The sequence below is a fragment of the Ictidomys tridecemlineatus genome, chromosome 8 (genome assembly GCF_052094955.1).
Source record: "Ictidomys tridecemlineatus isolate mIctTri1 chromosome 8, mIctTri1.hap1, whole genome shotgun sequence".
NCBI classification, from domain to species: domain Eukaryota; kingdom Metazoa; phylum Chordata; class Mammalia; order Rodentia; family Sciuridae; genus Ictidomys; species Ictidomys tridecemlineatus.
In genome coordinates this window covers 126,412,961-126,439,006 of record NC_135484.1, presented here as the reverse complement: position 1 = coordinate 126,439,006, position 26,046 = coordinate 126,412,961, and the positions used below count along the sequence as shown (strand labels likewise).

Below are 26,046 nucleotides of genomic sequence, written 5' to 3'. Positions count from 1 at the left end.
CACTTTTCTTGTTCAGGACACTTAAACATAACCTCGGACCAATCACTGGCTGAACTCTAAACAGAACTGACCCCAAGTAAGATAAGATTTCAAGGTAAAAGAAAAGCAGAACTTATCAGGAACATCAGAGATTTTATACAACCAGGTAGATAGAGTTTACTGAATTAGTCTAGGAAAGTTATTAAAGAATCAAACAAAAAACAATAGCAAGTCATAGGGGATTAGGGAAGGATCAGCACCCAGAGTGCTACAACATAATATTTTAATATCCAAGTTCCAGCAACAACCAAAAAATGGGAAAAAACAGTGAATTATGACTCATCTTGAGAAAGGAGAAAAAAAAGCAGGCAACACAACCTGTCCATGAGTGTGCTCAGATGCTGAACTTAGAATATTGGGCTGTAAACTTATTCATACTCATCCCATACTTCATGATTTTCTTCAAGGCTCAATAGAAGAGGTGAGCTTAATTTCATCTAGGGCTATTAATCCTTCTTTATATATTTTAGAGTCCAAGGGAAAACTCATGCACATTCAGGTTCTAGGCAGATGATATTAATGACAGAGTGGATTGGGTCTGAGAAAACAATTGCAGTAATGTAATGATGGATGGCCAACAATATTTAGCTAAGACGGGCACTCAGTTCTAAAAGAGTAGCAGAAACAGACAAACTTCAAGCACATACAGAGTCTGAAGGAAACAACAACTGTTCAGTTCACTTGATCAATTTTCTGTGCATCAAGTCCCAGGACTGAAAAATATTCATAATCTTCAATAGAATCTGGATTTTTGTTAAAATCCTATTGATTCTTAAATTATAACTTATTCATACAGAAAAGTAAACACTTCATAAAGATGCAAGTTGCTCAATTTTTATACTGTGAAAACACATCTTGATTGAGAAATAAAACACAGTAACACTCTAGAACAGACCTCAATTCATTTTTATATAATACTTTTACTTGTCCTCATGTAACCATTATTGTAATTTTAGAACTGTATAAAAACACAATGCATTACTTTTTTTGTCTCTGCCTTCATTCATTCAACATTGTCTTTGTGAGATTTAATCATTAAGGTGCTTATATAGTAAATCACAAATTTTATAGCAACATTATATTTCTTTGTGTGAATATTCCATACCATATTTTTCTATAATAGTATTGATAGGCATTAAGTGTATCTAGGGTTAACTTTTATGAGCAATGCTGCTATGAATAATTTGCATATATCTTTCAGAAAATAAAAATGTAAGTATTGCTTTTGAAGAATGTTTAGTCATAAAATAAGTACACATATATTTAGCTTTAGTAAATACCATTTACTCAGAAAACTTGTATAAACACCTACAAAACACAGGCAGTGTGAGAATCCCAAGTGCTCCGCATCTATACCCACACTCAATGTTCTATGTTCATTTAATTTTAGCCATCTGCTAGCATGTAGTGGATATCTCATTACAATTTAAAATTTGTACTCCCCTGATAACTAGTAAATTTGACCACATTATTTTGTTTATAGATCATTGGGAGATCTTATGTATCATACCTGTTCAAGTACCCAGGTTTTCTTCAAATTGATTTCTAGAAAATCTTTATATCAGATGTTTGAAAAATAAAAAAGAAATATTCAAATATTTGTCCTAGGGAAGTATAAATTTGGGAAAAAACAAGGGAAATTTTGTGAAAGCAATTGTAAAATCAATTATACTCATTGCCCAAATTGTTGTTATTCCATAACCTAAAAAATGAGTAAGTATATTTCACCAAAATAAGGGAATCAAGGGAAACACTTAAATAATCATATCATTAAATTCAAAATCAAGTATTTGATAAAATTCAACGTTCACAAAAATAATTAAAAATTTTTGTAAACTATGAATAGAATGAAACATGGTTGATATGGGCAGTAGACAAAGGTACGTCCTTTTAGACAAATTTGCCATTTCACATCAATAAAATCAGTAATTTTTTATTAGATGTTACTGCAATAATTAATCACTCATGTGGAAAAGAAGACAGGTGACCACTATCACACCATCCACAGACATCGTTGCCAGATTATTGTACATCCAATGATGAAAGAAAAAAGCTATATATTCATAGCATCATCACAGTAATGATTTATTAATTAATCAATAAGTTCTTGTGATCTCAAACCACAAGGGAGTTGTTTGATTAATTTAACTATGCTGAAATTACTGAAAAGTTTTGTAATATCCCTTGGGCTTAATTCCTATTCCTAGGAAATACCCTGATGTTTCCTGACATACCATACTTCTTCCTTGGAAAGTCTTCCTACTGTATGCACATCTGTCCCCATGCTGGTTTACACTCCTTTCCTTTCCTCTAATGTCTTTCTTTAATTTATTCAGATTTTCTCTCTCTCTCTCACTTTCTTTCTCTCTCCCTTTCTCCCTCCCTCCCTCCTTCTCTCTCTGGTTTGTACACCCTCCTGGGTTTCTGTCAAACACCCCACACTCAATGCCTGCCAGGCTAAAATCCCTTCCTGCTCCAAATGAGTCCCAAAGTGTCTGGAAATATGTTCCTGTTCTGAAGTATGCAGTGGTTCACAATGCTCACTTATTATTTTTATTCTATTTAGAATTTATAATAATAGTGGCTATATTACTGTTACTACTGATAGTGATTCCTTGGGCTTTCTTTCTTTTATTTTTTTCTTGAACCATCTTGCCTGCCATTTACCAATTTTACTAAATTCTTTCAAAATTGTACTATTGGCCTTATCAATTTTCTCAGTTATAAACTTGTTTCTATTTACTTTCTATCTTATATTTGTGGCCTGAAAACAGGTGACAACTATTTTCAATTATTGGTATGAGAATACTTTACAAGAAAAGTCACCTCTCTTACCATCTGAAAATGACCAGAAAAATCAGTGTCATTCTAAAGCTGCTCTCCAGGAGCATGGAAAGAGCCATGCCCCTGGTATGGGCAGTAGACATAAAAGAATAATGTTTCTTCTGATTTAATAGTGCTCCTTGAGGAAAATCACCAGTAATAGACAAATGAGTGTTGAGCTTTGCTACATGCCAGACACTTGTCAAGCCTGTTATGTGTGTTGTCCCCACTCCTCACACTAATATCATGAAATTGGCACTGTTACTCTAACTCTATAGATTTGGAAATTAGGGAACTCACTTTAGGAGTTAGAACTAGGTTGGTATGACTCTGGTGCCCAAGACCTTATACAAAACAAGATATTCTCCTAGAACTCATAGTAATATCCAGCCTCCTTCACATAACATACAAATCCCTAAGCAATTTGGTTCATTTCACTCTTCTAAGCATATCCCCTATGATTTCTGATTATATTCTTTTCCCCTAACTATAACAAAATATTTAAATTTGAGTTTAAATAGAATGATTCTCTTTTTCTCATACATTTATGAATAAATACCACATGGCATGGAAAGTCAGAGAAGAAAGAATGAGGACATGTTTGTGGAATAGGTGAGATTTAATTTTGACTTTGAGAAGTTGACATGGTATAAAGTGCTAAGGTTAATAAAAATAAAATGTTCAGAAATTGCTGCTCCAATAATAGGATAAACGAGAGCATAATGAGGAGATAAAAGACAAATTCAATCAAGATGGTGGGAAACCTGAGATACTGTGCTACTTTAGAATTCATTCTGTAATGATTTAAGAGGCATTTATAATTAGAATATCATAGTCATAAATAGAGTTTAACTTTTCTAGAGTAATTAAAGTGTTCATGGAAAAAACAAGTCATCAAAAGAATAGTTTGAAAATTTAAAAATAACAGTCACAAATACCAACATTTTAAGTGCCTTGGAAGCTAGATATAGACCCACAAGGAGTCCATGGGCCAGGTATGAATGGGTGTAAGGCAGAAAATATATTGCACATCTGAGGGCACTCACAATCATTAAATTATAGTTTTCCCTCCAAACCAAAGATGCACCAAAATCCATTCCTTCCCAGAGCTATATATTGTCAATCTTTGTTAGGGTCAAGATAGAGGATCCTATCTTGGGCAGTGCCAATGTGAATGTGATGGATGAAATGGGTTAAGACTAGAGATAGCTTGGAGAAGAGTTTCCTATGTCTGCAAGGGTAAGAGAAATCTAAATAGAAGGCAGGATCGGTAATCCAATTTTATGCTGAGTTAGAGGAGCTACCAAAAATGAGAGCATGGTTGGACACAGTTAAAAGGTGTTGAAATATCCTAGAAAGTGATTGAAGTTATAAGGAAGATCATTACATGGGTAAGGTCAATTGAGCTATGAAATTTGGAATAGTGTAAGTGATACATACGTAGCTAAAAATAGGTGTTTAGTTTTTCTTAATATATAATAGATAGTTCTGAGCTAAACTCTTATCTAGAAGATAAGATTTACTTATCACAGTAGTCAAGCAAATTTGGAACTATTGTTACCACTCTTGTACAGTGGAGGAAACTGTGAATTGGTATAGTATAGGTATGTACTTAAACACTATCCTAGTTAATTAGCTTTATAGGACTGGGCTTTGAAACCAAGCACTGTGACTCTAAATTTCAACAATATTTTTAGAGCACATATTCCAAAGTTAAAATTGCTACTGAAGTTCAAATTGGTGCTGACACAAAGAAGTGTAAGGAAGATTTTGATTGGCTTTAGTGTTTCCAGTAAATAACAAATTAAATACCATGCAATATAAAATACAAAACAACAAACACCAACCAATGAAGCACACGTTGAGAATGATAGAAATTGTGTGTGAAGACTATGGAGATAGCTGAACACAATTATGTTTTAGAAGAGTATTTTTACAAATTGTTAAGATTCACTCAGCATTTACCAGTGCCATGAATTACTTTCTGACATTTTGCATCAGTTAATTTATTTAATCCATACTGAATATGTAAGAACTGATTGAACTGAGAAAAATAAGTAAAGAGCAGAGAGAATCATGAATGGCAAGTATGTAAAACAAAGCTTTAAACCAAGGCAGTGTGGCTCCACAGTCCACATGTTCAACAACCACAAAGACACTGAAGAAAGCAAGTGACTGTTAAATGGAATTGAATGCAAGCTTTTGCCAAGAAGAGCCTGAATCAAGCAGAAACTATATTACATTAAAGTTTTGTATTTCATTAAATTATTTAGTAATTACTTATAACAATTATTTTTATTATTACTTGTTAAATAATAATTCATTCTCAATAGCAGTTTAAGTAGATTCATAGAACTGTTCCTTTATGCCAACAAATTCCCACTTTTTGAAGTTTGGTTTTGTTATTTTTTTTTTCTTGAAAGAACTGAGACAACAGGTACAAAATGTTTGCAACAATGTTATAAGAGAATTCTTCTTAAAAGGAAATACTACAATAATTTATTCATACTAATATATACTTTTCAACTGTGCAAACATTAAATACTATTTTAATTCCCTAATCATGTTTGCAAGCAAATATGTATTTACGTGTGGGAAACTCTTCCACTCTTTCTATATACTTCAACCTTTTAAATATATTTAATGAGAGAATTTGTGAAAATATTTGTGACAAATATGTGAGTTTTCATGTGCTACAGAAATTGAATCTAAATGTTCTTTTTTGACACAGTATGGGCCACACTGTATGTAAATGCAGCCACACATGCACTGCACATTAGGGAATAGTTATTTAATATTATGTCTCTTCAATAAGTCTCCAGTACAAAACGTCCATTAGAAATGTTGCTCTCTCCTCAGCAGTCTCCTCAGGGCTCCTTTCACATCCTTGTTCCTCAAGGTGTATATGAGGGGGTTGAGGGTGGGAGTCACAACATTATAAAAGAGTGTGAGAAACATGCCCTGGCTGTGGCCAAAAGATCTCTGTGGTTGGATGTATATGACTGAGCTGGTCCCAAAATAAAGGGACACCACTAGTAGATGAGAGCCACAGGTCCCTAGAGCCTTGTGCCAAGCTTGGGATGACTTAATTTTTATCACAGAATGTGCAATGAATCCATAGGAGACAGATATCAATGCCATGGGAAGGAGGAGGAGAACTAATGTAGCCACAAAAAGCTGGACCTGGTTTGCATGAATGTCAACACATGCCAACTTGATCATGGCAGGCACTTCACACAAGAAGTGGTGGAGACGACGGTGCCCACATTGAGGAAGCCGCAGGGTGATGGTGCTTTGGATCAGAGTGTTTCCCACTCCACTGAGCCAAGCTATTCCTGCCAGGGTCTTGCAGAATGATGGGTGCATGCCAGCCGTGTAGTTGAGAGGTCTGCAGACAGCCACATAGCGGTCAAATGCCTTGATAGTAAGGAGAACACACTCAGTGGAACCTAAGGAAAGGGACACATAGAGTTGTAGGACACAGCCAGTGGATGTGATAGTCTTGGCTGGTCCCCTCAGGTTCCACAACAGCTGGGGCACGATGCTGGTAGTGAGGGCAAGGTCAAGAAAGGAGAGATTAGTGAGGAAGAAGTACATAGGTGTGTGGAGTTTGGAATCCAGGCGGGAGACCACAATGATGGTTCTGTTGCCCACAAGGGTCAGAAGATAGGATATCAAAACTACCACGAAAATGATGATTTCCAACTGGGGCTGGTCTGAGAATCCAAGCAAAATAAAACCTCCCTCAGAGGTTTCATTGTTTTCTTCCATCAGTCTTCAAAGGCAAAAGAGAAAAATAGAAATTCAATCTAGGGAAGTATTATTATTACTATTTACCTACAATATTTGAGATAAACTCTTAGATAAGGTTTTTAACCAGTGAAATTATACAAAGAAGAAAAGATAATTATTAAAAAGACATTAATAAATGCAAAGGCCTTTTTCTGTCATTTTTGTCACAGTAAATATTTGATATCTCCTTTTCTTCATGAAACTGTCTCTTTCCCTTAAATGTCAAATTTATTATTAAAGATAGTCTACTTAGGAAAAGCTTCCATTTGGTCAGAGTGACAAAAAATCTGACTAACACACCGCTTAACCCTGACAATAACAACTTAGGCAGAGTTGATCTGGGGCTTATGGTTTCAGAGAGTCAATCTATGGTCAGTTGACTCCATATTTCTGGAAATGAGGAGGTGGAGCATCATGGAAGCACAGCATGGTGGAGGAAATTGCTCACCTCATGGTTACTGGGATGTAGAGAGACAGAGAGGAGCCAGAGGGACAGCATATAATCTTCAAAGACACATTCCCAGTGGTCTAACTCCAGCCAAAACCCACTGGCCTACAGTCACCACCCAGTACAGTTGAACTTTCAAATGATTAATTCTTCAAATAGATTAATCTATTTATGAAGCTGAAGCTATCATAATCTAATCCTGTCACCTCTGTACGTTCTTGCATTAACAGCTTTTGGGAGACTCTTCATATCCAAACCATAACAAGTGGCTACTTAAGTCTGTTAAAAGTAGGAGTGAAGTAACAGACAAATGCTGACAGTAATTTAAAATCATCATTGAATGGATTTTCAGTGATTGTTGTTCATAATAATGGAAATTGTAGTGCAAAAATAGTGAATGAAGGTCAAGAAATTGATCAGGAAAATAAATGGATTGTATTATATGTCTTAGGGGTTTTTTTGTCATCTTACCAACAAGATGGATTATAATGATGCTTCTTAAATTTAATTATCTGATCAGCATAAAGGGTTAGACCCTCATAACTGTCAACATAAAGGGAACTAAATAGTTCTGTACTTTCTTTACTTCAGAATACTTACATAAAATCTTTTATCTCTTAAAGGTAATGGGAAAAAAAACACAGGTCATATAAACATCTGAAAACACACAGGAACACAAACTTGGATGTGCACATTTGTTGAGACAGATAACCATGAGATGTTTTTGATAAAAATTAGGGGAAGACTATAATCATTTTTTTAAAATAAACTAGGTGTTAGCATTTTCAAAGTCATGAAAAGGCAGAACATATCTTTACAACTCACTTTCATTGTTGTACTTAATAAATTAAATTGGATCATAGTACAGTCCCTCATGCCTATTCACTTGCTATTTTTTTTATGATGTTATCATCTGTGCTCCCAATTTTTCTGCTCCCAGGATAGCATCGTCTAGAATCATTTCCTTTTAGTAATATTAAAGGATCAATTTTTTGTTTTATTTAAACATGTTTATGTTTCGAAGAGTTAAATGTGTCTGGAATGGGAGAAATAATGCTTTAACCCTTTAAGTTCTGGAGCTAAATGTGCATAGCTAATGAAGAATTCTACTCAGAAAGCCTGAATCTTGTGCTATATATATTCCACATTCTGCATATTATAGTGCTGCTTAACATAAGATGGAAATTTGTCTCAGACTAGTGGATTTTTTTTTTACTTTTAGTCACTAAAGTAACTATTTCAGTAGTTTAAACATATACACAGATCTAATACAAGCATGTTATTTCCATTGCCTCAAGCAAATAACACAATGATATAATTTTAAAACTTTAGAATCATCTTAAGTTTGAACTCTTAGAATATAATGTCTTCTTAAATATGAATTTATTTATAGATGGAAATTCAGGAATTACCAATTTTCTAGTTTTGTACCAAATCTTAAAATCACATAATTTGATAGGATGTTACATTTCAAAGAAACTTTAGAAATAAATTTTTAATTTGTTTCCCTTTGCCAGAGTTCAAATGCAAAATCCATAAACTCCTGTTGAAATTAATATAGTATACACATTCATATCTCACATTATTTACAGTAAGTTTTTAGAGATTTACTGAATTATAATTGACAAATAAAATTGAATATATTTATCATGTACATGATACTTGATATATGTTTACATTGTGGAATAATTGTACAAACCAGTAATTTAATTTTATATAAAGAAATAATATTAGTGTAGGTGCTTATTAATCTACAAAAAAGTTAAATGAAATCAAAATCATCTAATTATTCCTCTTATATCTTCCTATTATAATACTCTAAAACATTTGGATTATAAGTAATATTTCAAGAAGAGCTTTCCACTCTACCCATCACATACTCTATTTTTTATCCTGAATATCCTGAAGAATAACTCTTCTCTATCCAATCTGATGAGAACCAGCTCATACTTCTGAAGCGAGATATATAGAAATTTGCTTTGTCCACAGTTCAAGTATGACTTGTGGCTTGAAGTCACTGAAGAGAACCTCTGAAGGAGAGTGATGAGAGAGAGAGAGAGAGAGAGAGAGAGAGAGAGAGAGAGAGAGAGAGAGAGAGAGAGAGAGAGAGATTTCAAAACAGAATAGTAAAAAGCTATCCTTTTAAATCTTAAATATGAACTATAGAGTGCTATTTGGAAAATTATCCAGAAAAGAGGAGCTCAAGGATAGCACCAATCTATGCAAACAATATACAGCAGTGGACTACGTACTTAGTTCCTATTTTGATATCTATAATGTTAACTGGTACAGTATGCAGAAATATTAGGATTAGCAATTTCCATCAGTAAAAACAGTAAATAATTATGAATTTTGTCTGGTATAAAATCTAAAAACAGAAGTTGTCTATGACTTCTACTGTATTACTTATAAGAAAATCTTTTTACTTTTGGCAAAAAGACCAAGAACTTTATTCCCCCTTCACCTTTTTCTGACTGTTCTTATGGTATGAACACAATTATTTTGAATGAATATGCAGAGAATAGACCTCCAAAAGGACTCCTGAAGGGAGAGAAGGTGACTCAATCAGGGAAGTAGCTAAGTTGGTGATGACAGTAATTCCTGGACAAAGATGTGGTGATATGAGACAGGTAGATGGTTACTCACATTCTCTAGAACATCATCCTCCTTTTCATATTCATCCACATGTAGAGAATATTGCTGTTGACATGACTCTGGCATAACTGAGTTTCTCTCCTGGAGTGAACATCACTGTCCAATACCCAGGTGAAAGTAAATATGATTTGAGCAATTTTCCCTGGAGAAAATCAGATTAGAATAAATGAAAAATATATAGGATATGGATTTTCTCAAGACTTTGGGATCTGTATTTCCACATTTCTAATTATCATGGAGTTGACTAGTGTCCAGAACTGTGCTCTCCCAAGGGAGACACATAAAAGAAGGCATTTCTCCATGAGACATTGTTTGTTTTTCCTGTCAGACAAATTCTCTTACCCATATTCAGATTTCTCAGTTGTATATGTTCTTCTGTTCATTGCTATGGGTGCTATGGGTGAAGTAATTGTCATTGCTATTAAAAATTAGCTACATAATTGGGAAATAATTTTGTAATTATTTTGTACCAGTTGTCTCTTTTGTAACCAGTTACTTTCACTAACAAATATAAACTTTTTCAATGTCAGTAAATATTAACCATAACATCAGTTTCTCACAAATATCCCAGTATAAGGGTAGACCAAATTATTTGAATATATTCCACATTTATATACATTATATTTGTTTATAATTTTACCATATATTATAAATTTCTGAAAAAAATATTTTTATAATTAGATATGTTTTATAATTAATTAATGAATACATTATTATATATTTAATAAGGACCTTTTCATGTTATGAGTCATAATTTTATATTTAAAGGAGTTTAAAAAATCTATTTCCCATTATGTCAGTGAACAAGAGTCTCCCCAATCATTCCAATTCAGTGATTATTTTTGTTTTCTAATCCGCTGGGTAAGAAATTACACATCACTATGGCCTTTAATCTGCCTTAAGAATACCTTTTTTAAAAGTATTTGTCTATATTTTATCCCTATTCTGTGAGATTCATTGTTTGCAGTGAAATCCTCATATATTTAATCATCTCATGTATATTTTAGTTAAACTGATAAGTCAGAAATCTAATATTGTCATTATTTTGATGAATCATCCTTTGTCCCATTAAATGATATTTCCTCACTAATTTGAAATATAGTTATGTGACATGTTGAAATTTCTGATATTTGCATTTTTGTTACAAAGCTTATGAATTTTTCAATAATATGTTTTCCAGGAATATATTCACTGATTACATATAGTCATACAAATTTTACATTATTTTTGTTACTGTTGTTTTAATGATTTAATTTCACTTGATTTTTAACATAGATGTAATATAGATGTTATAGGGGCTGGGGTTATGGCTCAGTGGTAGAATGCTTGCCTAGCATGTGTGAGGCACTGGGTTGGATCCCTAGCACTATATAAAAATAGATAAATAAAATAAAGGTATTGTATCCATCTACAACTACAAAATAAATTTAAAGATATATGTTATAGAATTCTTATCCAATTACTGTTTTCAAACTACTGGGAAGAATGTCATTGGTATTTTGATGGGGATTTTGTTGAATCTGTGTAACAATAATGGTAGTATAACCATTCATTCTCCTTATCCAAGGACCTAGGAGGCCTTTCCATCTTCTAATATATTCCTAATTTTTTTTTCATTTTTTTTCTTTTTGAGGTTATTGTGAATGTTATTGTTTTCCTGATTTCTTTCTTGCAGATTCATTATTGGTACATAGGAAAGTTATTAACTTTTGTATGTTGATCTTGTATCCTGATACTTTGCTGTTTTGGGAAGCTAGGTGATAAAGAAGTATAAGAGGTTCATGAAGAATAAAAATATTATAACACAAAATAAGAGAACTTCTTTGCATTGATTTTTGTTATTTCACACACATAAATGTATGATTGATACTTCTGCCTCTAAGATCATAAAACTTCTGAATGGAAAAAAAAAGTGTGTCACATTAGTGTGGGTAGAGTGAAGTTATGGGAGGGAAAGGGAGGGGAAGGGGGAAAAGGAAAAACAGCAGAATAAAATAGACTTTATTATTGCTGTATGTATATATGTAACTGCATGACCAATGTGATTCTGCAACCTGCACCCTCAGAAAAATGAAAAATTATACCCCATCTTATTCAAATGTATAATATGTCAAGATCAAAAAAATGGCATTGAAAAAAAATTCTATTTACATGTTAAAATGAAGCTCACTATTATATATAACTATAATGCACTATTAAAAATATTAAAAAGGAATTCCATATACAATAGCAATTAAAAGACAAATACAGGATACCAGGCAGGCCCAGAACAGTCCAGTAAATCTGTGGGGAAACAAGGAAAGCCCAAGCTAGCCTAGGAAAGTCTTGCTGATCCTCTTGGGGACTATGTAGGCCCAGGACAGCTTGGAACATCTCCACAGAGCCCAATCAGGCCCAGATAGCCCCACCGATCCCCTCTGAGCCAAAGCAGGCCCAGTACAATCTTGTCCACCCCTGTGGAAACCAGGTAGGCCAAGATCAGCCCCATCAATTTGTACAGAGACCCAGCAAGCCCAGGAAGGACAGTATGGAGCCCAAGCCCAGATCCTGGACCACACTGCCAACCCACGAGGAGCCCAGGCACAGGCACAAGATGGCCCACTGGCTGAGGATCATGCCACACATCACATCGCTTCGTCTGCAAACAGGCAACCCAAAGCCATCATTCAACTTGCGCATTCAGTCCCATCTCTAAAGTGGTTGCCACACTCTTGGGATACCTTCAATGCCATCTCAAGTTACCCCCACTGCTGTCACCACCATCTTCAGTCACAGCAGATTTTATCTTAGGACACTGGCCAGTGATTGAAAACTCAACACCAAAGTACTTACAGGTTTGACTCCACCCTGCCACCAAATATGGATGTGGCCCATTGCATCTAGGGACAATAGCCAGGACCCAGAAGACCATCACCAAGGTCCCTGTAGGCTTGGTTATACCCCACATATTCCTGCTAGGTGTGCTAATAACCACCATCTTGTTGCAGAGGCAGGAGAGAGGCAGGAGAGCTACCTATAGAGTAAGAGAGGTCCCTATAGAGTAGGAGAAGTTGGCTGTTAATAGTAGAAAAGAAAGAGGTGACCCAGCAAGGGTACAGAATAGAAGACACAGAGACACACCCACATAAATATAGTTATCTCACACTAGAAAAAGGTACTAAAATATACATTGGAGAAAAGATAGCACTCTTAACCAGGTGCTGGGAAAACTGAAAATCTATATGCAGCAAAATGAAATTAAACACCTATGTCTCACCATACACAAAACTCAACTCAAAGTGGATCAAAGACCTAGGAATTAGATCAGAGACCCTGCACCTAATACAGAAAAAGTAGGCCCAAATCTTCATCATGTCAGATTAAGTTCTGACTTCCTTAACCATACTCCTAAAATGCAAGAAATAAAACCACAAATTAATACATGGGATGAATTCAAACTAAAAAGCTTCTTCTCAGCAGAGGAAACAATAATGTGAAGAGGGTACCCAAAGAGTGGGAGACATCTTTACTACACACACATCAGATAGAGCACAAATCTCTAGGATATATTAAAATACTCAAAAAATTTAATGCTAAAAATACAGATAACCCAATCAATAAGTGAGCTAAGGAACTGAACAGATAATTCTCAGAAGAAGATATGTAATTGATCAACAAATATATTTTAAAAAGTTCAACTTCTCTAGAAAGTACAGAAATGCAAATTAAAACTACATTTTCATCTCACCCCAGTCAGAATGGCAATTACCAAGAATACAAGTAATAATAAGTGTTGGAGAGGATGGTGGTGGGACTGTAAATTGGTGCAACCACTATGTAAAGCAGTATGGAGATTCCTAAGAAATCTTGGAATGGAACCACCATTTGACCCAGCTATCCCACTTCTCAGACTATAATCAAAGGACTTAAAATCAACATACTATAGTGACATAATCAAATCAATGTTCATAGTAGCTCAATTTACAATAGCTAAACTGTAGAACCAACTTAGATCCCCTTCAACAGATAAAAGGATAAAGAAACTGTAGTACATATTCACAATTAAATAATACTCAGCATTAAAAGAGAATATAATTACGGCATTTGCAGGTAAATGAATGGAGTTGTAAAATATAATGCTAAACGATGTAAGCCAAGCCCCAAAATCAAAGGCCTAAGGTTCTCTCTGATAAGTGGATGCTGATGCATAATGGGGGTGGGGATTTGATTTTGCAAATGGGAGGGAGAGAAGAGGAGGGGACATGGGGGCAGGAACAATGGTGAAATGAAATGAACATCATTACTCTAGGTACATATATGATTGCACATGTGGTGCAACTACATTGTGTACAACCAGAGAAAAGAAAAGTTGTGCTACACTTATGTACAATAAATTCAAATGCATTCTGCTATCACGTATAACTAATGAGAACAATTTAAAAAAATTTTAAAGACAAATACATGTGTATAACAACATGTTTAGGTCACCAATGTAATAATTCAAGTTAATTTAATTATTAAAAAACTCTAGTGGATTAAAATTTTTATGTAAAGTTTTAAAATATTAATAATTTTTTCTGTAATTTGACATAATTCAATAATGCATATGGAATAAAATGTCAGGAAGGGAAAGGAGATTGAAAGGAGAGGAGTAGCATGGAACTGGTGTGGAAGTAAATGTTCATACCATAAAGTCACATGTTTTAAAGCTAGAATATTTTAAATAGTATTGTGTTTTTATAAAATTGATTTTTATTGAATAACAAGAAAATACCTTCCATTTATTTAAGGCATTTTCATAGAGTTATTTTATAGAAAATTATGTGACATACATAAAAGTAGACAAAATGCAGAGTCTGTAAATCTTAAGTGAATTTAGCCAATCCCTAAAAAACAAATGCCGAATGTCTTCTCTTATATAAAAGCGGTGACTCAAAACAGAGTAGGGAGAAAGAGCATGAGAAGAAGATTACCATGAAACAAGGAAGAGAGGTTGCAGGGAATAGGAGGGAGAAGGGGAATTGCACAGAAGATGGAAGGAGACCCTCATGGGTTACACAAAATACATATAAGATGGTTTGAGGGGGGAGTGAAGAAAAAAAATAGAGAGAGAAGTGTCACATTAGAATAGGTAGAGAGAGGTGATGGGAGGGGAGGGGTGACACAGAGGGATAGGGAGGGCAGCAAAATACAACTGACACAAGGATTGCTTTATGTAATCACATGGATATATAACCATTGTGATCCTGCAATCTGTACACATGGGAAAATGAGAATTCATACCCTATTTGAATCAAATATATGATATGTCAAGATCATTGTATTGTCATGAGCAACTAATAAAAAATAGAAATAAATAATTAATCCAAAAAAAGTAATTTTCATTTTCCCTAAATAAGTCCTTTAAAAATAAGATTTCCAGAAAACATAATTGTATTAAATACTATGTTGAAAATGCAATTTAAAAAACAACAGAAAATTATAGAATTAAAAGTTAAACTCTGTTTATAAGAGAAAAAATTCATAAAATATGAGAAAATATTTTTAAAAGAAACAAATACCTAAAATAAATGACAAAACATTAGCAATCTAACAGCATGATTTTACCACCCTAATTTTTCTTGAGTTAGCTCAGCATTTACACAAAAATGCTTACTTGGATCATCTCAACTGACCCTACTTCAGACATTGAAGAAAATTATTATCTATACTTTACAGATGGGAAAATGAAGCTTGGGTAAATGAGTTGACTCTTCTTTCAAAAGGAGCAAGCAACTCCTTCAGAATTTGGTTCCAGGGGTTCCTGGGTTGGAATCCTGAAGCCATTTAAAAACAGCATCAAATAAATTGAAAAGGGATGAGGCTTAGTATAATAGTTATGGTTAAAGGTCATCATTATAATGAACTATATAAAAATTAAATGAAGAATATTATGTATGAAACATTTGATTTCAAAAATGAGCATAAAAAATATAAAATGGATTATAATACTCATATTCAGAATTCTGAAAGAGAAGGAAGAATAGAGATAGAAAAATAGTAAAGAGAGATCATCTATTACTGTAACAGAAAAAAATAAAAATGCTTATATCTGGAGTATGTAATTAAGGATTTTGACCTATTTTAATTTATTTTTTAGTTTCTTATACTGAATATTGTTTTAAATGAATATATGTATATTTTTAGAGCTATCAGATCTTATAATACTTAATTATATGAGAATTCTGTAATTACAAAATTACAGAATTCTTTAATTCTGTAATTCTGTGGATCATCATCAAATGTCCAGCGAAGTCAATACTAATATACACTTCTCAAAAAAACAGTATTAATCTGCATTTACTCAATGTATAAGTACAAGTATTTGACATGTTCAAATCTATATATGTTTAGAATTTTACTGAAAGATTTCCTTAAAAATAGAGCCCATATTTATCAATGTCTACTTTAGATATTTTACTTCATTTTATAATTTTATTACATGCATAAATATAAAAACTGATTTTAGAATTATCCAATTTACTTATAAATTTTTATATTTTACAACTTCAGTTACCTCTGGGTATAAAAACAATTTGTTTTCTTTCTAAAACACAAATGTTTCCAAATTCTAAAGTGTATCTGGGCCAGATATTATTACTTATATATTACTCAGGAGGTTGAGGCAAAAGGATTGCAAGTTGGAGATCAACCTCAACAATTTAGCAAGGCCCTAAGGACTTAGCAAGACCCTGTCTCAAAATAAAACATAAAAAAGGAATGAGGATGTGGCTCAGTGGTTAAGCCACCCTGGGATCAGTACCAAGTACCAAAGTAATAAAAAATTAAATATATTTGGCCCTAGGAGTTTTTGATAAAGAATTGGGGGCTTAGTAAGAACTTTCCCTTAAAGGCCAGTTTCACTGGCCATGTATTCATATATGAACATAGGAAAGTTATATCCAATTCATTCTACTGTCTTTCCTATTCTTATTACCTTCACTTCACTTTATTCCCCTTTCTCTAATACATGAACTTCTATCCTCCTCTCCTTATCCACATATCAGAGAGACCAGTAGACCTTCGGTTTTAGGAGATTGGCTTATTTTGCTTAGCATGACAGTCTCCAGTTCCATTTATTTATCAGCAAATGTTATATTTCATTCCTCTTTATGGATGAGTAATATCCCATTTTGTGTGTGTGTATATATATATATATATATATATATATATATATATATATATATATATATATATCACATTGCATTTATCCATTAATTTGTTAAAGGACACCTAGATTGGTTCCATAGCTTAGCTATTGTGAATTGAGCTGTTATAAATATTTATGTGGCTACATTACTGTAGTATGCTGATTTTACATCTTTAGGTATGTACCAAGGCATGGGATAAAGGTGTCAAATATTGGTTCCAGTATCCAAGTTTTCTGAGTAATCACCATACTGCTTTCCAGATTGCACCAATTTCCAGTCCCACCTTCAAATATTAGTGTAACATTTCCCCTGCATCCTCACCAACAATCATTATTACTTGTATTTTTAATAATTCCCATTCTGACTGTAGTGAGATGAAATCTCATAGTAGCTTTCACTTGCGTTTCTCTAATTGGTAGAGATACTGAGAATTTTTTCAAATATTTCTTGACCACTTGTATTCCTTTTTCTGTGAAGTGCCTGTTCAGTACTTTTGCCCCTTTAATGACAAGGTTATTGAGGGGGGGTTACTTTTATTTGTTTGTTTGCTGTTAGATTTTGTTGAGTTCTTTGTGCAGCTTGGAAACTGATGCTCTGTGTTGTAGGTAGCAAAGATTTTTCTCCCATTCTATATGCTCTATTTTTATGTTCTTAACTGTTTACTGTGAAGAAAGTTTGATACCATCCCATTTATTGATTCTTGATTTGTGCTTTGGGAGTCTTCATGAGGAAGTCAATTCCTAGACTGACAAGATGGAGAGCTGGGCCTACATTTTCTATAGGAGGTGCAGATTCTCTGAATTAATGCCTAGGTGTTAGGGTTTTGTGTTTGAGAATGAGGTCTCTGATAACTTCATGACTGTGGCATTCTTGGTGGCTAGGAAGTTTCTGTGCAAAGACACAGGATGCCTGACTGTTGTAGCAATGCCTTGCTTAAGGAGGCTCTGTGTTAGAGTCTTATCAGCCTTGGCCTTGATCTCAGGCATAGTGCTCCTGTGAATAAAGAAACTCTCTTGTTAGGCAACCACAATGTTTCATCAAGCTCCATTGCACCTGAATCTGTCCACATAACACTAACAACTAAGCTCCTAATATTGCACATTGCAACTACAGTATGTAACTGAGGAATAAACTGCATAATGTTGCTAACTGTATAACCTGATTAAAGACACAATGAACAATAATTTGCTACTGATGCCAGTGACCTAAAGTAACCTATTGATATAAATAAAGCTGGTAGTTTGGGCATTCTGAAATTCTACCATATTTTGTGCCTCTACATCTTGTCTCTGTGTCTCCTTTTCATTTTCCTTACACCTAGATCTTTGATCCACTTTGAATTTTGTTCAGGATGAGAGACAGGGGTTACATTTTAGTCTGCTATATATGGATTTCCAACTTTCCTAGCAACATTTTTTAAGATACTATGCCAGGTTTCTGTTCTCATGACTAAAAGGCTCAAGGATTACTCCAGTTGAATTGAACTAACTGGGCTGTGTAAAATAACAAGTATCTTTTTCTTGGGGTTGCTTTGACAGCTCCTCTGACCTTAAGGGTGTGCAAGAAGAGAGAGAGAAAGAGCAAGCGCTGAGTCCTTTTATTGAGGAGAAGCTATTCAAATGAGACAAGGGGTCAGGTTTCAGGGGGTTGAGTCTATCTTCATGCTGTCTACTGTCAGCAGGTTCACTGACACCTGGGTAGGCCACACCCAAAGTCACAGTAAGAGAAGGGGACACACACAAGGTACTTCCATGGAAGATTCTATCCTAAACAAGGCAAAGGGTTATATTACAAAGAAACAGGTGAGCATAGCTTCACCAATGGGGCTGTAGCAAGACACACTCATGCACAAGACACTGACTCTTAAACCCAAGAAGGGTGGGGATGTCCAGATATAGAAGAAAAAAATGTGACCTCTACCTCATCCTTCACAAAGTCAACTCACACTGGATCAAAGCCCTAGGAAGTAGACCAGAAACTTCAACTGCTAAAATAAAATGTAGGTCCAACACAGTAACCTGTTGGCACAGGAAATAACTTTCTTAACTAGACTCCTAATGCACAAGAAATAAAACCAAAAAATCAATAAGTGGGTTAACATCAAATGAAAAAAAAAAAAACAAACTTCTGCACAGCAGAAAACAAGATCATGAAGAAAAACCCTACAGAATTGGAGGAAATCTTTGCCACCTGCTCCTCAGATATATCCATAATATATATAGAACTCAAAACACTTAATACCGATAAACCAAATAACCTAATTAACAAATAGTAAAAGGAACTAAACAAACACTTCTCAAAACAAAAAAATACTTGTGACCAACAAATAAATGAAAAAAAAAAGTTTCAACATCTCTACCAATTAGGGAAATGCAAATCAAAACTACATTGAGATTTTCATCTCACACCAGTTAGAATGACAATTATCAAGAATAAATATAAGTGTTGGTGAGGATGGGGGAGATGAAAGGTATACAGAAATTGTTGGTGGAATTGAAAATTAGTGCAACCACTTTGGAAAGCAGTAGGGAGATTTCTCAAAGAACTATGAATAAAACCACCATATGACCCAGCAATCTCACTCCTCAGTATATATCCAAAAGATCTAAAATCAACATACTATAAGGATGTAGCCACATCCATATTTATAGCAGCACAATTTACAATAACTAAGCCATGGAACCACCCTAGTTTCTCATCAACAGATGAATGGATTAAGAAAAGGTAGTATATATATACACAGTGGAGTTTTTACTCAGTCAAAAAAAAATGAAATTATGGCATTTACTGGTAAATAGAACTAGACACTATCATGCTAAGTGAAATAAGCAGAACTCGGAAAATTAAGGTTGAATGCTTTCTCTAATATGCAGAATCTAGTAAAAAATAAGGGGTAAAAGAGATGGAAAGAAAGGGAAGAGGGGGCAGGATTCCATCAAAATAAAAGAAAATTGGTGAACTAGATGGAGGGAATTGTGTGTAAGGGAGAAGGGACCAGATAAGAAAAGAGCAGCAGAATAAATCTCTGTGTGTGTGTGTGTGTGTGTGTGTGTGTGTGTGTACCACAGTGAATCTCACTATCATGTACATCCACAAAACACTAACAAAAAAATCCTTAAACTAAATAACAGAAATATCAAAAGAGTATAGGAAGGGATTGGGGAGAGGGGGAAGGAGAGTACTGGGGACTGAATTAGAGCAAATTATATTCCATGCTTTTGTACATATTTCAAATTAATTCTAAAGTTATGTATAACTAAATAAATCAATGATATGTAAAACTAAAAAGAGTAAATAAAAAGAAAAAAAATTAAAAAGAAATTGAATTATACCAGCGGAAACACTATCAACTTGGAATTAAAGGACAGAAGTAGGTCAAAATGAAGGAAGACGATCAGACATCTGGGATTCTCTAACATAGGGGAAACAGAGCTATTTGACTGTAAATATGTGCTATCATTCAAGAAAAGCAAAGAGTGAACTCCAAAGATTATTCACAGAGTAGCAGGACTGTTCCTCCCACCCTAGTCCCAAAGTGCATAGACTGGCTGGCCAAAGGCTGTCCTGGCATTTACAGAGGGTGATCATATCTAGATTTAGATTTAGACAGGCCAGGATGCTGAGGCTCTGACACTCAGGAATAAGACACTGCCCAGAGCTGAGGAGGCAGCACTACAGCCTTGTTGCCTGGAGCCCAGAGCATCAAGTTAAAGAGAATTATACTTGAACCTAAGAATCAAATCAAATTTGTCTTGTTAGCTTTTAGAATTGTCTGAGCACTACCATCCCCCTTTTCCTTATAGTTTCTCCATTGGTATAGCAACATCTATCCTGTGCTAGTTCCACTTTTGAATTTTGGAAGCACATAATCTGTTTGCTTTATAAAAGGTGGTTGACTTTGTGTACTTTTACAATAAAAGCATCTTAAAGCTTGTGGCCTAAGAATCACCAAGGGTAATGGTTGCTTATTAATAACTATACATTAAGTTTTTCTAGAGAGCAATATTTGTAAATCAGACCAATATCTCCAATAGAGAAACACAAAAGTTATCCTTAGTTTTACTGCTGGTTCCTTCTACATTTAGTAATTGCTTGCTTCATAGAAAAGCAATGAATATTAATGATAGTCATATCTAACAATTCCTTATTAATATTATAATTAATCTTACTGTATCTCAACTAGATATATGTTTTCTAAGTCTGATCTAGTCTATGTATTTTTCAATTTATGTATCTGTGTTATGTATTGTATAACTATCATGTATCTATGCATGTAGAAATCATTTTATTTTCAACTTCTTTGCTTTTTCACAGTTTCCACGTTGATGGCCTATGTGTTTTATTTTCAGATAGTTCACGTATGCCTCAAATATGTTTTGCTATATGACCCTAATGTCTATTCTGCTTTGTATTTAGCATGTTAATTATATACATTTGTCTCTTGTTCTATATAAAAACACAATTTCTTATTTGTGCATATTACTTCTCTTTATATAATTCCAGTATTAAAATGCTCATTATTTTTCTATTGGTTATAGTATAGGATTTTTTTTCTTCCCACAGGAATAAAATACAAATTATCAAGAAAGATGAGTCTCAATTGAGGAACAACGAAGGGGTTCAATTTTAGCAACCCAGCAGGCTTTATCTTACTGGGATTCTCTGACCAGCCACAGTTGTAGATGGTTCTTTTTCTCATCATCTCTGTTATGTACATTTTGACACTGCTGGGGAACACAGCGATCATACTTGTTTCATACTTGAATCTCAAACTCCACACCCCCATGTATTTCTTCCTCTCCAATCTCTCCTTCCTGGACCTCTGTTTTACTACCAGTATTGTCCCCCAGATGCTTTGGAATCTCAAGGGCCCTGAGAAGACCATCAGTTACACTGGTTGTGTGATCCAGTTATACATTGCTCTGGGATTGGGCTCCACAGAGTGTGTCCTCCTGACTGTTATGGCCTATGGCTGTTTCATTGCTATCTGTCAACCACTCCACTATGGTGTTATCATACACCCAAAACTTCTCCAGCAACTAGCAGCTGTGGCCTGGACCAGTGGTTTTATGGAGTCCACAGTTCCTACCAGCCTTGTTTTCCAGCTGCCTCTCTGCAGCCACCACAGAGTGGATGATTTTATGTGTGAGGAGCCTGCACTGATTAAAATTGCTTGTGTGGACACAAACTTTTTGGAAAATGAGCTCTTCATAGCTACTGTCCTCTATGTGGTTATAGCTCTGGGGCTTATCCTGGTCTCCTATGGCTGCATTGTTAGGAGTATGCTGAGGATAAAATCCACTGAAGGCAGGAAGAAAGCTTTTGGGACATGTGGATCTCACCTGATTGTTGTGGTTTTGTTCTTTGGGACTATAATTTCTGTGTATATACAACCCAAGAGAAAGTACACACAGAATCACAGAAAATTCCTCACCCTTTTCTATACTGTGGTGACACCCTCACTTAATCCTTTGGTCTATACCTTGAGAAACAAAGAATTTAAGTGGGCAATAAAAAGGTTGCTGGCAAGAGACCCAAGTTAGGAAGAAATTCAAAACACACCCAAGCATTCTCTCAGACTTTGGGGACTTGTAGGTTTTATCTAATTATAGTTTCTTTTTTCATCTACAAGGAGCATAACTTTAAATATTCTAGGTGGGGAATTTTCCTTAATGACATCCTGACCTTAGCTACTTTAAGTCCTTCTTATCCTCCTTTCAAGAAATGTATGCATCTTCTTTTTGCAGTACTTCATATAAGAGTTTTATAAATAAATAAATATTTGTAGGTGAACCAATATGTATGGAATGTGTATGTATAAATAAATCTCAGTGTCACTACTCTAATGACCAACAACATGACTGACATGGTTATAACAAATACATTTTTTTTATCACAAAAAGAAATCCTACACCTTGTGAAGGTAAGATTTGGATCATAACTTCAGAAGTTTAAATTTATCTGAGAATGATTCCTGTGCCTTTTTAGGGCTCACATTTGATAGTATTATAGGCAGTGGATGTCTGTAGTTTATTTAAAAGTGAGAAGGCCTAATAGAAAACATCATTATCTAACAATTTGCCTTATTGGTTGATATTTTATTCTTTTTCTTTGAGCAGGGGCATCTGGGATTATGAACAACCAGAAAGTTTTCTGCTCTTTCTCACTCACAGAGGAAGCTTCAGAGATGAGACAGAAGATTTAATATTGATAGACAGTGAAGTATTGATAAGTTAACTTAGGTAAATCTCTTATGCATATTTTATCAGCATAAAATGACAGTCAGACTCTTTTAATAAATATTTTAGATCTAAATCTGTACTCTAAGACAATGCAAAAACAATTTTAAATATTATTACTAAGTCTGAATATTTAAGTTTCACAAAAGTAAATGCAGCTTTACAATAATGTTTGCCTTTGCCATTTATATACTATTTTTTATATTATAAATTTGTAGAATTTATGAGATGGTTTATCTTCATATTTAACCAAAAGATTCTATCTGTTCTATCTATTGAGATACTTAAAATTTGATCATTAAAAAAATTAACAATCTGTCTTGTTTTCCAAATATTCACAATATTTTACTTACAAAATATTATGATCCTTATGAACTTTAGATACTTGGAACATGTTATTATTGGATGTCACTTAATTAAATAAAATAAAAGTTTTAACAGAGATTGATTCTGAAGAATCTTTTAAATACATATAAATAATTCCAGGTGAATATAGTAAATAGTAAGTGGATGATTAAAAAAATTGCAAAAAGAAAAACATAATGTGCAGAAAGTAAAGATTGATAAGGTAACTAAGGAAGTACTTTAGTAAACCTTGCATTTCTCTGTTCATAAAATGTAATTTAACATTCATAATTATAACTACTCATATTGAAATTAAATTTTTATTGGTGGATTAGGATAACCAAATGCTTAATGAGTCTAAACAATCAGGCATTAATTTGAAGGCACAAAAAGGCACTGCCTCTGATGTGCAAGGACAAGAGGACACAAGCCCAGGGCTGGAAAAAAATCCCAGGAAAGCTGCCTGGCCTGAAAAAAAGTTGGCAGAGGGCAAAGAGAACCTGGCTTCTACCCTTCCAACCCCTTTTGCACACAGGAGGGTGGAGGCTACTGACCACAAGGGACATGGCAGTAAGTTCTAGCACTGTTAGTTTATGACCTGGGGACAGGAATAGTCTCCACTTTTAAGATCTGACAAGACCCTGTATTTGGCCAGGGAATATCTGTCATTGGAGGAGAGCAATTCTAGTTATGACAGTATCCCATCAGACTAACTGCATGTGGATCCTGGCAGGATGAACAACTACATCAAAAAAAGAATAAAACAGAAACTACAGTCAACCCCTTTTTTGACAGCAGCCTCTGCCAACAGATATAAATAAATACATACATATTTACATATAAATAAATAAGGGCTCTGTCTCATTTCTGTTGGCCTTGACTATGTCTATTTCTGTTCGTTAACACTGTTTTCTAAATGTACAAGAGATTCAAGGTTATTCTTTGATTTTTGCTAATACTGCTCACCCATGTAGACCTGTGATTATGGTTACCCTACCCTATGGATTCTAAATTTTACATTAAAATTTAAACTTAGTTAAATGTAAAGCTTAATAGAACACTTTTCCAAGTTTGTGTTTTTCAATATAAAATTGTCTGTAGCAATAGTCTTCTTCAGTTTTATATAGCAAAACCAAATGTGGCTGCTAATTTTTTTTCTCTTTCTTTTTTCTTTATTTTTGGCATTTAAGGTTTTTTAACTAAATAAAGAAAAACTGTTATCAATAAGTTATATATGAAACTTGTGTTATTGTTTGCACTGGGATGGAAATTTAAATGTATTTTTGGAAGATAATAAGTAGAGCCTGATTTGTTCAAAGATTGAAAATGGGGAAGATGAAAACATTCTGCCACCTTTTCCACAAAAGGGAAGTTAAAAGCTCTCTTAACCTCTCTGGCTGTTTCAGATAAAATGTTGTATTATGTTAACTGATGTTCATCTAGACTCAGGAAATAATACATGAGAACTTTGTAGAATGATATTTTATAAGGGGGCAAAGATCAGATTCAGAAATAAAACAGGCTAGAATTAAGCTTTTTTAGAGTTGTTTTCAAAAGATAAATTTTTTGTTATAAAGATTACTGTGATCTCAAAGTAAACAGGGGATATAATAGAAAACTTATGTAAAGGTTTAGGTAAATTGTAAAAGGTATTTAGGCTTGTAAAAAGTGTTTTAAAAGCAGTAAAACTTGGGGCTGGGGCTGGGACTCAGTGGAAGAGTACTTGCTTAGCACATGTGAGGCACCGAGTTTGATCCTCAACACCACATACAAATAAATAAATAAAATAAAGGTATTGTGTCCATGTACAATAAAAAAAATATTTAAAAAAAGAAAGAATAAAAAAGTAAAATTTGCCAGGTGCAGTAGTATATGCTTGTAATCCCAGCAGCTTGGGAGGCCAGTCTCAGCAAAAATGAGGCACTAAGCAACTCAATGAGACCATGTCACTAAATAAAATACAAAATAGGGCTGGGGATGTGGCTCAGTGGCCAAGTGCCCCTGGGTTTAATCCCTGGTACCAAAAAAAAAAAAAGTAAAAGTTGTATATAATTGAGTGTTAAATATATGAGTCTTTGTAAAGGCTAAATAGACATTAGTGGTTTTTTTTTCCTTTGTAAAAATAACTCTTGTCTGATAGTGTTTTATAGAAGTACTATTTCTAACAGAATAACCTGAATTGATTTGATATGTTATAGTTAAAGCTTTGTCCCGGGGTTTCATAAACTGACTTTCAGACACTCACATATAATCAAATAAAGCCTTTATTGAAGCACACTGGTGGTGGCTGACCAGAACATAAAGCTGTTCCCCTGATCATCCTGAACAATTGCAAGGGTCCTCCTTATAAGTCTGAAAACCACAAAAGGGATATTCGGGGTGGGGGGGTCTAGCCAATGCAAGCAAGCCAGATTTACAGAAACGGGAGAGTGCAGTCAAGTGGAGGGATGCTTAGCCAATCACAGTTAGCCCAATCACCTCAGGTACAGAAACAGAGCCCTGTTACCCTAGTTACAAAAACAATTTCCCATTAGAT

At 34.2% G+C, this 26,046-nt stretch overlaps 1 protein-coding gene and 1 pseudogene across 1 annotated transcript; one reads left to right on the top strand and one right to left on the bottom strand.

The window, feature by feature from the left end:
• Positions 1–5,697: 5,697 nt before the first annotated feature.
• Positions 5,698–6,633, bottom strand: LOC101958468 (olfactory receptor 2G3). The gene has a single exon (XM_005342344.2). It carries the CDS (start codon positions 6,631–6,633, stop codon positions 5,698–5,700), a length of 936 nt encoding a protein of 311 aa, XP_005342401.2.
• A 448-nt stretch (positions 6,634–7,081) lies between these two features.
• LOC144365804 (olfactory receptor 2G3-like) lies at positions 7,082–22,469 on the top strand (annotated as a pseudogene).
• Positions 22,470–26,046: the final 3,577 nt, after the last annotated feature.

Excerpts from the sequence above, each read along its gene's own strand:
- LOC101958468 (XM_005342344.2), bottom strand. The coding sequence starts at position 6,633 with ATGGAAGAAAACAATGAAACCTCTGAGGGAGGTTTTATTTTGCTTGGA.